General features: G+C 40.0%; 1 protein-coding gene across 2 annotated transcripts in view; it reads right to left on the bottom strand.

The window, feature by feature from the left end:
* Nucleotides 1-488: 488 nt before the first annotated feature.
* Nucleotides 489-15,169, bottom strand: part of srpk1b (SRSF protein kinase 1b) — a 28,892-nt gene continuing 14,211 nt past the window's right edge. For both annotated transcript variants that reach the window (XM_030729544.1, XM_030729545.1), the window contains exons 3-16: nt 12,972-13,099; nt 11,318-11,426; nt 10,803-10,890; nt 10,626-10,713; nt 9,611-9,717; nt 9,204-9,369; nt 8,627-8,652; nt 8,297-8,516; nt 7,711-8,106; nt 5,606-5,700; nt 4,666-4,773; nt 3,465-3,534; nt 3,026-3,118; nt 489-1,969 (exon numbers count right to left, since the gene is read on the bottom strand). In XM_030729544.1, the coding sequence (XP_030585404.1) occupies nt 1,785-1,969; nt 3,026-3,118; nt 3,465-3,534; nt 4,666-4,773; nt 5,606-5,700; nt 7,711-8,106; nt 8,297-8,516; nt 8,627-8,652; nt 9,204-9,369; nt 9,611-9,717; nt 10,626-10,713; nt 10,803-10,890; nt 11,318-11,426; nt 12,972-13,099 (1,879 nt within the window). In that variant the 3' untranslated portion in view covers nt 489-1,784. The remainder of the gene's footprint in view (nt 1,970-3,025; nt 3,119-3,464; nt 3,535-4,665; nt 4,774-5,605; nt 5,701-7,710; nt 8,107-8,296; nt 8,517-8,626; nt 8,653-9,203; nt 9,370-9,610; nt 9,718-10,625; nt 10,714-10,802; nt 10,891-11,317; nt 11,427-12,971; nt 13,100-15,169) is intronic.

Here is a 15,169-nt window from a genome sequence, read left to right as displayed (position 1 = left end):
AACATTTGACTGGTACTGTATAAGCTACTGTTTTCTTCTATATGGGAAACTTAACAGCACTAAAAATAACATGATACCCAAGCTGATACCACTCTTAATTAATTTTTAGCATTAATGCTCTATTAAAAGCCACGTTTCTACATTCATATACATTATATACGTTTTTATAAATGAACTCCAGACAATGATGAGACTCAGGAAATAGTCTTCAGGCTGTTTGGTTTAGAAGGATGCTGCTTAACAAAGTTACACAAGCCTTCATTTGAACGCACCTATTACCTGTGCTATTCAAACATGGGTTCAAATCCCTACAACCAGATTTCACACACAGACGCTGCAGTAGGGAGATGGCAGGTTTAAAAACCATTTCATGCTTGTTCTGCTGGATACTTGTGCTCTCGCAAGTATCTGTGCTGAGTGATATTGACAACATTTCAGGGTAGTAAAACAGTGGCAATGAATGACACACAATCCTGAAAGACTTTGAAAATTATTTATTCTTACTGCCTACAGAAAAAAAAAAAAAAACAAATGAGGAGACATGAACATAGAGCCTTCATAGAAAAACAAGCAAAATGTTTCAGATAAGACTGAAAGGAATATTACAATAAATGTATCAAGTACAATCTATGATTTTCACATCCAGCACCTTCTTGTGAAGCAGAAACTTTTGTACACCTGAAAAACAAAGACTGACCTTTCACTCAAACATGACTCCAAAAAAAAAAAAAACATTTACTCAAACCTTTTCAGACTGTGTCCTCACTCTGTACAACCTGTCAGTTTCAAGCTCAGAAAAAGAGAAACCAAAGTCCAACTCTTTGGTACACTGTTCTGTACACTCGATGTGGATACTCATATAGCTGCATTCAACTGTTAATGCAGGAATTAAATTTATTAGGCAAAAAGCAACCCGAGGTATGAAAAAGCATTTGGCCACCTCATGCATGAAAAAGAGAAGGGGTATGATTTTTGTTCACATTATAATATATCAAGTACTTATCTTAGGACAACATAAAATAATGCTGAAACTAAAAATACTTTTAACAAGAAAATGAGAGAAAACTTTGGCTATCAGAGTGATTCTGAATTCATCTTACCATGTGCACAATGTCTGAACTGCATCTGTATAGAAATGTAAAAAGTTATTAGACAACAGTGCTTTAAAAGCTGCTAGCTGCTCTTCATTCCAGTAAGCAATATGTAGTTATCAACTTTGCACTTTTGCACACTGTTTAAAGGCATGAAAGCTGGTACACCTAACATGATGACTAGCAAACAGACAAATTTGGCTTCTATGTGATAATCAAATGTGGCTCTGATAGTCATTATTATGACTCTGTTAGCATCCTGCACCCTTCAGCATTATTAGAAAAGTGCAATCCCCTTTTAACCTGACAATATGCTATGTCTAAAATACAAAAAAAAATAATGTGCAGAAGAGAAAGCGCTGGAGCCAGCAAAAAAGAGAAAGTAAGATCGTTAAGCTCTATGCAGCCAGTTAAAAAAAAGAAAAAGACAAATACTGAGAGAGCACTTTAAGCTTGTTTTAGCCTTCTTCCTTAACTGAACAAAGCTTCAACAACAGTCTTTCTATTGTCTCAATGCTTCCAGGTGTGTGTAGATAGACCTGTGAGAGCCATGACAACAGGCTACAGGCACGATGGAATCACAGGCTCGTACAGAAATCTAAGTATTTGCTTACTGTATGTTTTCAAGCTTCGGCCCTTCAAACCTAATATATCCTTTCACAATATGAAGCAGTGTGTGTGTATAGGCAGCCTCTAGGATGTGAGCCATGGATGGGACAGGCACTGGGCTGCGGTGGCTCTCCTTTCAGGCACCAGGTCCAGCATGGGCAGCAGGAAGCTGCTGAAAGAGTGGGCCTCCTCTTTGGACCACTCGTACTTTTCTACCAGGACATCAAACAGACCCCAAGGCTTCAATTTGGTGATGTGCCGAAGGTCGCCTGGGAGAAAACACATTCAAAATGTGCATCAACACCAACAATCTGCTTTTTGGTGTTATCAGTCACTCTGCAGAGTTTAAGGCACGCACATTCCTGTTAACATCAGCATGATAAAGCAGGCGAACAATTTTAGGTTCCTGGAAATCTCTCTCTCTCCATCATAGTGAAGACAACTCAGAAACTATTAAACAAAGTTTAACAAAGATAAATCCCCATCTAAAGTTCTTGTTTGCACAGAAGAGCAACAGACAGCATCTTGTCTGAAGGCAACCTGTTATGGATTATGCACACCCACGAGCAGAAGGCTCTGCAGCGGGTGATTAAAAGCACCCAGAACATCACCAGCAACAATCTGCAGAGCATTACTGATGCTGATGTGATGAAGTGTCTGCAGTGCCCAAAGCAACACAGAAATATCCATATCTGTGATTTTGATGCAGTTTCTTCCTTTAGGCTGTGAGACTAGTGAACTCATCATCCTCACTTCACCACAAAAAAAAGACCTTTATTTATTAAGACTAAAATACCCATTCATTTTTCATTAGTAGCATTAAGGGCCACATCTGAGATTTTTTTATACAAACTTGTTGTTGCACAATGACATTTAAAGGAATCTTGAATCTATGCACCACCCATGTAATTGCAGCTTCTACGTGTGAAGCAAAAAGCAGAAGTGCATTCTTAGGCTTCAAATCGATTTCTTTCCATTTTATGTTCATAACTATAGTTTTTGTGCATCGGACTCAGTGTTTCCACAACAAGTGCCAGAGTGCCTCTTGAGTAAACACACAGTCGGATCACTTGCTGCTGCTCTGCTCTAAGTGCTGCTCATGCAGCACTTTCTCTGTAGACTATGTTCTACTGCAGCACCTCTACAAACTTGAAATAGCTGCACTGATGATAATTTGCTAGTTCAAACTGAGCAGATGGCTGTTCCCTTGAGCCATCAGGTGTTGGGCCTGAAATAGTAACTTTTGCACCAAATACCTGAGAGTATTTTAAGGATGAACTGGATTTAGCTGCTGCGGACAGCTGGTAGCAGGCAGCCATGTTTACCTTTCTTGGTGAAAAACTCCTTGGAGTATTTGCCTGCCAATATCAGCTTCCGAGGGACTTTGCCTAGCAGCTCGATGATCAGCGCTATGTGATCTACAATGAAGCAGCGAAACAAACACAGATGAACTTCATTACTGTTAGAACCCAGAGAACACATTCATTTTTATAGTATATTCATCTGTACAAGATATAAGTCAAAATACTTAAAAATGACGTGTAAGAGGAAAGAAAACTGAGCAGATTAAAAATTATGTGAATAATAAAACTTTCACTGCAATTTCTTCTACCAATCATGCACCAGAGTCACAAGTATTAATATACTTGACAGATTTTACAGTCTATCCTAAAATGTTTTTGACATTTATGTGCATTTAAGCTCATCTTTGTTGGAACTGCCCTCTAGTTAAACGTAGACATATGATGTGCGGACCACACCAACCTTCATCTCTGGAGTAGTCTTCTCCAGAGTGGGGTTCAAACAGGTAATCTCCAGTAGCTAGCTCAAAGGCCTGAGGAAAGAAGCACATATGAACTTAACAAGTACGCTGAATATCTGTGTAGTCATGACTTAATTACATTCGTATCTGTATTTCTGTTGAACCAAAATTCGGCACTGAGAGGATTAGAAAGAGAGATCATATTTTTCTCACTGGCTCCCTGTTAAATCCAAATCTTTGTCCTCACATACAAAATCCCAAATGACGAAGCCCCATCATAAACCTAATGATGGCACAATATTCCCATTCAACACTTAGCTCTCTGAGGGTTTTTTTTTTTGGTTTCTGCAGTTTTCAAAGTAGAATGGGAAGCACTGTCTTCAGCTATCAGGGAACCAGCTTTCACTTTGGATTCAGGAGACATTCTCTCTACTTGTAAGGTTAAACCTTAAACTTTCCTTTTTAATAAAGCTTATGAGTAGGGCTGAATCAGGGGACCATGAACCATCCCTTAAAATATGCTGCTTCAGGCTCAGGCTGCTTGGAGACTTCCCATGATGACTTAAGAACTTGTCCTCCATTCCCCATGCATTTAAATGCCTCTATTGCATTTCATTAACTGTTGCCTGCCCTCTTGTGTAGTTTGTGTTTTCACCTGTTTGTTGTTCATGGTGTCTCCATGCTTCTCTTTATCATATTCTCTTTCCCCTCAACATCCAACCAGTCACCCCCCCTGAGACAAGTTCTGCCTTAAAGCATCTTCCTGTTAAAGGGAGTTCCTCCTCCCCACTGTCACCAAGAGCTTGCTCATAGGTTTGATTGTTGGGGGTTCTCTCTCTAATAGTGTAGAGTCTTTACATCACAGTATAAAATGCATTAAGATGAGTATTGTTGTGAACTGGGGCTACATAATAACTGAATCAAACTGACACATCTGCTGACTACAGAGGGCAGTAACAGCTGGGAGCTGCTGTCAACCTTTTGTTGCCTGGAGAAGGTATAAAATAGCCAATAAAGCAGGACAGAAAGACACATTTAGAACTCTGACAACACAGATTGTGTGTTTTGACAAAATGTAACTCATCAGACTTAAAGCTTCTCCATAAGACACCTAAAAAAAAGTTTTTCCTTTACAGAGGGTGTTTATGGGATCAGTTCATTTGTATGTCGCTGTCCAGAGAGTTTCTGTGTGTGCCTGTTTACCATGCAGGCTGTGCTCCAGATATCTGCCGGTGTGCTGTAGCCGGCTCCCATCAACACCTCAAGAGAACGGTACTGCCGTGTCTGGATGTCATCTGTGAAATGTTTATGCTGTTTAAAAAAAAGAAAGAAAAAAAAAAGAGCATTTTTGAATGCTGGGAGACAAAATAAACTTGAAATGGTCAGATTCCCAGTGCAGAGACACATGCTACTTTCCCACAGCCGAGGAGCCGGTTCACGTGCCAGTGCCCGCGCTGTTCCCAATGAACCGGCGAAATGCTTAAGAACGGGCCCGCGTTTCCACCGCGTTTCTGTGAACTGCTCCTTTACGTATGAGTGTGGGCGGGTCCTCGTCTGGACACGGAAGATGAAGCGCACAAACGTGGGAGAACACGCTCCCCTTTCTCGTGCTGCAAATACGTTTTACGGTCCAAACCAAACTACTGCAGCATCTGTGTGCAGCACAGAGGTAAACACAGACAGCGATTAGAGCAGACGACAAGTACGCACTTTGCGGCTTTTTATCTGTGATATGAACCGATACGAAGCAGCAAGTTCAGCCTTAGAGCCCAACCTAATTCACAGCTGTGAAAATCGCTTTACTTTTCTCATGTAATACACATGTAATATGATTGAAAACTTGATGTTGAGATGGCAGAGTCACGCCCTTCTGCTGCTTTCATCACGTGTTCTTGGTTTGAGACCAGCTAGTTTGCGGGGCCGGAGTTGAACCTGTTTTTCAGCCGAGCACCGAGTGCTTCCGCGGTGGAAAACCCGCCTAACGGTTCAAATTAAGGTACCGGCTCCGAACCCTGTTGGTGGGAAAGAGGCCACAGTGAACTTTTAAAGTTCTGGTTAAGAGTCCTTTACAGAAAAAGGTGAAAAACAACAACAACAAAAAGAAACACACATAAACACACACTTTAATAAATATTTTACTCACCACCCAGCAGGCATTGCCAAGGTCAGCAATCTTAACCTGCAATTTATCAGCATTGAGAGGGTCCAGGGGGTTTACTAACATACTGCCTGATGCGCCTGTTAAAGAGGGGAGAAAAAAGGGAGATGTGGGTTGATGAAAAGCAGGAAAACAGACTGAAAGACAGGATGATATAAGCTGGCAGACTGAAATGCATCTTCTACCGCAACCTGCGGTCCCGCACAAGCAGAATGAGTAACAGCTTCTTTCCTCAAGCAATTAGACTCATGAACACACTGAGGAAAGACACTTGAACATTCCATGCCATTTGGCATTTTACTCTTGCACCTTGTATTCAGATGTACACTTTTTCACTTTACTTCTAGGACCACTGATTGTACTTCTGCTGCTACTATGTGTGTGTGTGTGTGTGAGGAGGGGGGGGGGGGGGGGGGGGGGGGTTGTGTGGTTGCGTGTCATGTCAGTATACTTATTACACACTGTGTGTGTGTGTTGTGTGTGTGTGTGTGTGTGTGTGTGTGTGTGTGTGAGTGAAGTGAGTGAGGGAGTGAGTGAATGAAGAGTGTGAATGAGTGAGAGTATTGTGTTGTATTGTATTGCACATGTCTTATCAGTATGTTAGTGTTCGAATGACTGCGCATATGTAAGTGTGTATTGTCTGTGTTTATGCTGTGAATGAATATGTCAGAGTAAGAATGGTAATTCATGTACAAGTAGGTTAGCTGTGTATGTGTGCATGTGTGTGTGTGTGTGTGTGTGTGTGTGTGTGTGTGTGTGTGTGTGTATGTAAAGAGAGATTATTGTGAATGTCCTATTTAATTGTTTTTAAACGTGCACATTGGAGACTGGTCAAACGCAATTTCGAACTTCTGTGCTAACCCTGTTACATAGATTTTTGACAATAAAGTACACTTGAACTTGAACTTGAACTGGGAGTAAGTTGACTAAAATTCCCAGAACCACAAGAAGCAATATTTTCAACCCAACTTCTAGCTGCGTGGATTGGGACTTTAGACCAAGAGTGGAGGCTGCCACTGAAGTTGGCATGTTTGCAGAGCAATTCTTTGCAGGATATCCTCAGGATACTTAATTATTAAAAGTCATTAGTAATGTGCACTACATAAAAGCAAACCATACAAACCCACATTCACTGTTATACCATTTTGTCCCTCGTCACTGTAATTCATGCTGCATTCATTTCCATCTTAATTGGACTCATAATAAACCATATGCAGCCATGTGCTTTTAATAGTCTCATGTTATGTGTGAAATCAGATTCTTGTGCTCAAGTAAAAATGCATCCAAGGACAGAACATTCTGCATAATTTGGTGTGCTGCACATCCTAAATACTGTAGTGGCTGTAGCTCAGTAGGTAGAGCAGGTCACCTACTGATCGGAAGGTCAGGGGTTCGATTCCTGGCTACTCCAGGCTACATGCCAATGTATCCTTGGGCAAGATACTTAACCCCAAGTTGCTCTCCGACCGTTCCGTCGGAGTGTGAATGTGTGTGGATGTTATATAATTAAAAAAAGCACTTAGCTTAGTTAACATGGAAGTGCTTGTATGAATGGGTGTGCATGGGTAAATGTAAAAAACGTGTTGTATAAGTGCTTTGAGTGCTCTGACTGAGTAGAAAAGCGCTATATAAGAACTAGTCCATTTACCATTTACCATTTAGTGTTTCACTAAACTACCTGCTAACTGCATAAAAATATTGTTACTAATTTCATTAACAATGTTTTCAACAAATGTCATTTCATATCCAGAACCACAATTGCCACCTTATGTTTGCATGTCTCTGCTAACCACTTAAGCTGCAGTCAGTTCAGACTTGTCCTTTCAGATATCCTCCTGAGACCTTATGTCCCCTGTACAGGTCACAAAAAAAGTTAAACTGAAAGATACTTTTTTTCCTCGGTTCTCGGGAGGATGATGACATCACCACTTCATTTTATGCATGTCTGCCAACCAAAAAAACATGTCTCTAATCTCAGCTGTTGCCTTTGTGTAGGTATTAAACACTGTATTTTAGATATCAGTTTCCGAATATGCATTGATATAACTAACAACACTTATTTGTAAAGTTCTTTTTTATTTTTGACTAACCATTCTCGCTGTTCTCTTCTTCTTTTTCTCTTTTGGTCTCCTTTAGAGTGTCCATCTCCTCTTCTGTCTTGTCTCCCTCTTTTAGCTCTACATTGACAGAATCTGGACTGAGGGAAGGATGGAGTTGTTGCAGGTTGGTATCAGAGTTTCCGTTACAGGATGGCTGCTCTTCTCTGTTGCAGGTCTCTTTGTTGCTGTCTGGTTGGTTTGCATTCTGTTGGTCCTCCCGTTCCTCTGTATCCTGCTCGGTCCCTTGAACCTCTAGACTGGTCTCTTTCTCCGGTGTGGAGACGTGGCCATTGCAGTTGACTTCCATCCTGTTCTCCTCATTGGCCACATCCTCCCTCTGTTCATTTTGCCCTGATGTGTGAGCAGGCTCCTCCTCAGGAGTCGAGTCTGAAGCAAAGAGTGGATGGAAATTTTAACTCAGTTTAATTTATTTTGTAATGAAAAATGTATCTGGTGCAATTTATACTTGGCTCCTTAAAGATTATGCTTACTGACTACAAATTCAATCAACTTTAAAACTAAAAGCTATCGGCTCTCCTTCATTGGACTCATGACCAGGTTCTGTCCTGTCATTTACCTGCATTAGTATGGCTAGCAATGTCTTGCAGTGTGGCAGACATAGAAAGAGTGGCTGAGGATGATGTATCTTCAGTGTTTTCCGTCGTCTCCTCATCATCCTCCTCTTCTCGATTGTCGGGTATTGCTCCTCCCTCCTGGATCCTCTTTTCCTGCATCTCAGCCTGCTTTTTCTGCTTTTTCTTCATCTTCTTTTTTTTGTTCTTTGACATTTTGGCCATCTGGGAGAGAGAAAACAAAAGGACAGTTTGCATTTTGACTTGACTCAAATGTTAATCTGTACAAAGCCCTGATATCACAAAATCTGTTAAAAAGAAAATAGATAACTTACTGGTTTGGAAGCTGCGGCTGTACTCACTGCAGGAAAGAGGAAAAAAAAAGAACAGATTTATGTTGTTGAATGGCATGTGGCACATCCTCAGTTCTTCTATTATTAGTATTCTGTTCGGATGGCTGAGCTGATTCATACCAGCGCTGTACTAATAGACTGTCTGCAGTGGCACCCTGCTCAGTGAGAGTCACAAACCCCTCTAAGCAAGCTGGTAATTTCCATAACCAATCCAGCGGTGACTCATAGCGGCACACAGCTAAGCTCTCCTCTTTTATTAAAAACATCCACAAACACTCTACTCTCTGAATGCTTACATCACATACACTGGATTATATTACAAGGCTGGAAAAACATTTTATTTTAAACTTCTTTGTGTTCCTTGACACAATCTTAAAATAAACTACTTGTAGTGGCAGTTTTTTACTAGCACTAATTGAAGATTATGGCTCACCACCACATAAATAAAACTGAAACACTATATGGCACAGCACCTGATGACAAATCTAAACAGAAAACCTCTTGCTTGTAAACAGCACGTCAATCAAACCACAAAGAGCTGAGTGAGAAAGGCTGTGACCTGCAGAGCCCGAGGGAGGCGCGGTGCCACTCTTCTGCCACTGAGTAGCTTCAGCAGCCATCTTCTTGATGTAGGGCTCATTGACAGTCAGCAGAATGTTCTCCGGTTTGATGTCTGTGTGTATGATCTTACACTTGGTGTGGAGATAGTCTAAACCTTGCAGAACCTGTAGTTCAGAAAAGTCAGATCAGCTTGAACGTTTAAAGGTGAAAGTCACCCAAAATTTCAAGTAAAGTGCTTCATTCACAACCCACAATCTGTGAGATTACACCTGCAAAAGGCAGATACTTTTCATATGTTTTGTAATAAATACTTTGTCCCTGAAAGGTGCAGACACTTTACTGCCACTGCTGTCCTACTGCTACAACAATACGGGGAAAAAGTACACGTGTTATGCCGTACAGTACCTGTCGTATGATGCTTTTAACACAGGGCAAAGGCAGCCCTTGATAATTTGACTTAATAATCCACTTCAGCAGGTGGTACCCAAGCACTTCAAAGACCATACACACATCTGGAGAAATGCGAGTCAAGGACTAGCCGTGCTTTCAAAGTAGCATTATTGTAGCTGAGTTTTTCTGTAGAAACTAGTCCACACACAAACATATACACAGCCCCATGTTTGCTTCACATCACAAACACAATCTCATTTACTGTTTGATTACTAATTTAAAGGATGTCTAGGCAGACTGCTTGAACACACAGCTGTCAGAGAGACAGAGGGAGTTTCACTCCATCAAACACTGTGACTGTGAAAGAGACACGCCAAAGTGTTTTGACGTGTGTGTATATGTAAATGTGGGTATTGACACTGATATATATATTTATGTATATAGTGCTTATGTATATGTGTATAGTTTTTTGCTATTTTATTTTATTCTATTGAATTTTAGTTTTTAGTTTAGTTATTTGTTCTTACTCATCCTTTTCATTTTTTCTCTGTATTGAGCTGCTGTAATGCACAAATTTCCCCTTCGTGGGATTATTAAAGTTTTATCCTATCTTATCTTATCTTATCTTAAACGTCAAGTGGACGTCTGCGAATAACAAGTGTAAATCTGGAATGCAATAAAACTGCTGTCTGTTCTTAAGACTGTCCACTGACTGGCATCTTGTCACTGATGTTTGCATGGAAGCACAGCAACATAGATAAGCTGAATTCATGTCCAGCCAGAGGTGGTGTGGGCTACCCTCGGAATGTTCAGCACTAATATGGTTAATTAGCCTGGAATAAATGTAATCATTATGCCCATGCCATCTAACTGAGGCATCAACAGTAGGAAGGACAAATTGGAAGGACAGTTAGCAATTAAGCTGCTGTCGAACCAATAATCCCTTTCTTAACAGAATGATCGGCATAATTTGGGTTCAGTCAGAAAATTGGACATTTCTACATTTGTGATGGAATGAAATACAGGATACGAGTTCCATTCATGCCAGAAATTTTGAAGTCATCTAGTAGCTGCACAACTCTCTCTCTGTAGGGGTCACTGGGATCTGTATTTCTCACCTGGAAAATACACACAAAAAACAGTTGGTGATGTGAGCCATGGGATATCTGCATTATGAGTCAGTGTGAAATAAAGTGCTGTGCCTTACTGATTTCAGCAGCTTGATTTCATCCAGAGCAGTCTCAGTGTAATGTTCAGCACTTTTTACAACCTTCATGGCCACAAAGCGCTTTTCCCTGGAAATTACATGGATAAAATCAATAAGTAAAACACATTACAGTGCAGTGAATGTGTGTGTCGAAAGACAGCATTTGCCTGAACAGACTAGGTCTATGCTAGAAACTATATTACCATCTTATCCCTATTAGATCCATAAAACTAGTAAAGTAATATGTTTAAACTAACAGCAAACTTAAGAAAGTCTGAGCAAAAGATAGCCACACTGGTGTCTGATTGACAGACTTAAGAGATTAATCTCTAAAAAAAAAAAAAATCTCTGTAATAAATAAATCAGGTTGTCAACTGATAAAGTATAAACACATTAAGATTAATAGTATTTTATGAAAGCCAACTTCACAGTGGAAAATTCCCCTCATGATCTTTGGAAATCCGTACGTGCAAATCTCCACATTTCCAAATGGTCATATTGAGGAGCAAACTTACTGTATGTCCCAGGCCAGCCACACAGTGGAGAAGTGACCCCAGCCAAGCTTACGGATCACATGGTATCTTGCATTGAACAGATCTCCAATCCTCACATGGTGATATCCACCTGACCAAAGGCATACACATTAAGACATTGTCACACAATGCTGTGTGTATTCAGATGAATATACTGCATTAGGATTTCCGTTAAACATCTGTAATACGTGTTAACACAATTAGCCTGGAACTTGGTGAAATTAAACTAAAGTGGGGTGGTGTTGTCTGTTTATTTCTATGCCGAGAGATTTATTTTGGCATTCAAAGGCCCACAAGTTGGTTTGATTCTTCTTGGTCAGCTTAGTCATTCCTGTCACTGATGAGACCTGGTGGGTACAGACAGTCAGGAAGATATATCCCCCTGCCCCCCCTCATTTGTACTAACTGGGGGTGTTGAAGGTTGATTGAAGGCATTTTTTATTTTTTATTTTTTTTTGGAAGATAACAGATTTACATGAAGATACATCTGTCCAGTTTCCAGGGGGGCAGTAATGCAACCAGTTGGGAGGGAGAATCAGAGAGGTTAGAGAAACCTGGCTCTAATTGGGGTTACATATTTTATCCACCTGTTCCAAATTTGGTAGAATTTATTTCTTTGGATATTCAGAGTATAGGTTAATTTTCCCATCTTGAATATTTCTGAAGTACTATTTAACCAACCATCTACCATATGGTTGGGTTCAGCCATTTTCTGGTAATGTTTTTCTTGCCCTAACCCTGCAATAGTTTCCTGTCCATTTTTTGTTTCAGATTAGCAACATCAGCAAAACAGAGTATCACAAAATTAAATGGTATTTCAGTTCCAAAAACCAAGTTCAAAGTTTTATGGATTTCTCTCCAGTAGGTACTCAATCTAGGGCACTCCCAGAACATGTGGAAATGATTGGCTTTTCCTGTGCCACACCATCTCCAGCATATCCCTGTCGTATTTTTGTATTTATCCTGGGCTGGAGTCTTGAAACTCTTTGTTACGTTTCTCCATTTATTCTGGAGCTCAGGCTTAAATATTGAACAAGACTCCACCTATGTAAATCTTATCGATAAAAAGCATCCAGACATGACATGACAGTGCTCAGGTGAAGAGCTGATGATATATTATCAGTAGAAAGGTTTGCACTATATAAGACATGGAACAGTTTAAGTGTTACACAAAGCCTGGATGTTATGTAGACCAGCTTTACAAAGTACTTCAACTGCAGCTTTTTTTTTGGCTCTAGTATAGTGGTGTCCTTGAAAAATGAGAAGAAGACAGCCTGTCTCAGAGAGGTGTTAAAGATATTTATGAGGATGTGTTAGCTGGACTGCACTTTCACTGAGCAAACAATGGTATGTTTTCAGGACTCCGGCTTTCTCTGGGACTCTGTTTAGTATCTCTGCTGGGTTGAGATGGAGCTCCTGCTAATCGGGACATGCAGCGGACTTCTTTGCCTTAATGCTGTTTTTTTCTGCATAAATCCACATGCACTTTTCATATCCATTTATTAGCTAAAATATAATCCAGTAAGAATAAATACAATCTATTTAAGTTAGTTCACCAGTTCCTATGTTTTAGTAGATGCATTAAAAAAAACACATTTCACTTCTGAAGAGAAAGCAAGCGTGAGAGAGGTCGTACCCCTGCAGTAGTCGTTGGGGTCCTCCTGCTCATCATCATCTGAGCCCAAGATCTCTTCATCCTGCTCTGGTAGGGGAGACTCTGCCTGACCCGGCTGAGAGCCGCCTCCACGTCCGTGAGGCTCTGGTCTGAGTGAAGAAGAGAAACAGAGAGACAGGGATGTAAAAAAAATAGAGGAAAGTGTGAAATACAAGAACATAAATGACAAGAAGGAGGAAAGTGTGAAGGAAAAATCGTTGACAGCTAAACCTGGTGAAAGATGATGTCAGACTGGCTCACAAAGATGAATGTCAAAAAGTTTACAGTATGGCTTTATTCAAAGAAATTCATGAATATCATGGATAAAGAAAAATCCATATTTCATTAAAAAAACTGCAACTGACAGAACAGGCAGTGATTATGGAGCACAACTATGCTCCAATCTATCAATACTGACGCTGGTACTAGATTTCATAGCAGGTACACCAGCACACTGGTACTAAAGATCAATTAGTATACATCAATGATGATCAACAGCAGCGACAAAAGGACATGAACAATCAAAACCATCACTGAATCTAAAGCTTGAAGTCAACTGCAAAGAAAATTCTTTATTTTTTACAGCAGTGGGTCTAATTTCAATGGTAACACGGGGAAAACTTTTCTCAAAGTGGTGTCTTTCTATACATGCATTTACACGCCATAAACATTTCTCCACCCTAGAATGTCTGACAAGTGCATCCCCGATATTTACTCATTCTTGAAAGGAAACTAGGAATTTGGGTCAAAATGACTTCATTTACACACTAGGTTACATATGCATTTAAAAACCAATAAAGTGTCAAAATGTGTGCTTAAAAAAATCTAAATGCAGCAACATTTTGTTTTTGAGCAGCTTTTTATCATACTCTGTGAAAAAAAAAAATAACAGACATCGGCCAGGACAAGAACAATGCAGTACAAAAATGGATCAGAGTAGCCAAGTGGCCTGGTTACCAGTGCTGCTGCCAAGCAGGACATTTTCAGCTTATAAACTGCTCCCTATATTAACCTGAGACTCCAAAGCCACTTTAACAATGACAAACAAGAGCACTGCTCAGCGGGTGCCAACAATCAGCTGTTTTGGATTTATAATGGGGGTGGAAGTGCCATTATAATAAAGTCAGTGAACAAGTGTGTGAGGTTTGATGGGTCTAGCATCTATGGTGTGATTTTGAGCATCCTAGGTCACATTGTTATCATGTTCCCAAGATTTTCAGAAAACTTAACCTCTGACCTCTACCTTCAGGACAAGGTCGCCAAGATTCAAACTCGTGCGAGATTTTTATTAGATGCATCTATGGTGTGAATTTGAACATCCCAGGTCACATTGTTCTGGAGTTATGACTAACATTAACGTTTTTGTGAAACAGACGTTGCCAACGCCTACACCAAGGCTATGACAATACCTCGACCTTTTCTTCGAAACAGCCGAGTGTCTTTACTTGCTGTCTTTTTCAGTTAATTATTATTTGGTTCTAGTTAAAAACACTACTCAACGTCTAATCTTAAGTCAGTTTGTCGTCCTTCTGCTTTCAGGTATTATTAGGTATAAATTACTCAATTCCACCTGTGCCATATCTCTGGAGTAGAATTTGAAATAAATAAATAACACCATGAATACAAGTCTCAGTGAAAATGAGAGAAACTGAAGTAAGCTCATAGACTACAGAATCTGTGCTGTTTCTTAGCTACAAAATAAGTGCTCAATTTTATGCACAGTCTGTAAAGCAGAGAAAGGAAGAAATGACCTGTTTTTCCCTGAAAACACCCTACTAAGACTGGAGCTTTGCAAGGCAACTAAATTCTCACAAGATGTGCAAGATTGTGATCTCAAGAGAAACTGTCTCTCCATGTTTCAAACTATGCTTCAAACTATACAGGACAATTCATTGGAGTGAAAGCGACACCACGTTTGGTTGGTTGAAAAGACGACAGATGCACAAGTTTGAAATCAAACAACTAAAACAGGAGGCCCCTGAAGATCCATTTAACAGCAGGTACTCCAGAGAACAGAATGTGTCTGATCCTTTCAGCTTAATTTGCTGAAAACAAACAAAAAAAATTCTTGCTTTTCCAAGACAGGCACAATATCTGACTATTGACTATGTAAATGTTTATATAACCTAAAGCCTCAACAAAAACTAAAATCAGAATAAATTAAAGAATCGGCAAAATCT

The sequence above is a fragment of the Archocentrus centrarchus genome, chromosome 5 (genome assembly GCF_007364275.1).
Source record: "Archocentrus centrarchus isolate MPI-CPG fArcCen1 chromosome 5, fArcCen1, whole genome shotgun sequence".
In the NCBI taxonomy this organism is placed as follows: Eukaryota; Metazoa; Chordata; class Actinopteri; order Cichliformes; family Cichlidae; genus Archocentrus; species Archocentrus centrarchus.
This window is presented reverse-complemented; position numbering and strand designations above follow the sequence as displayed.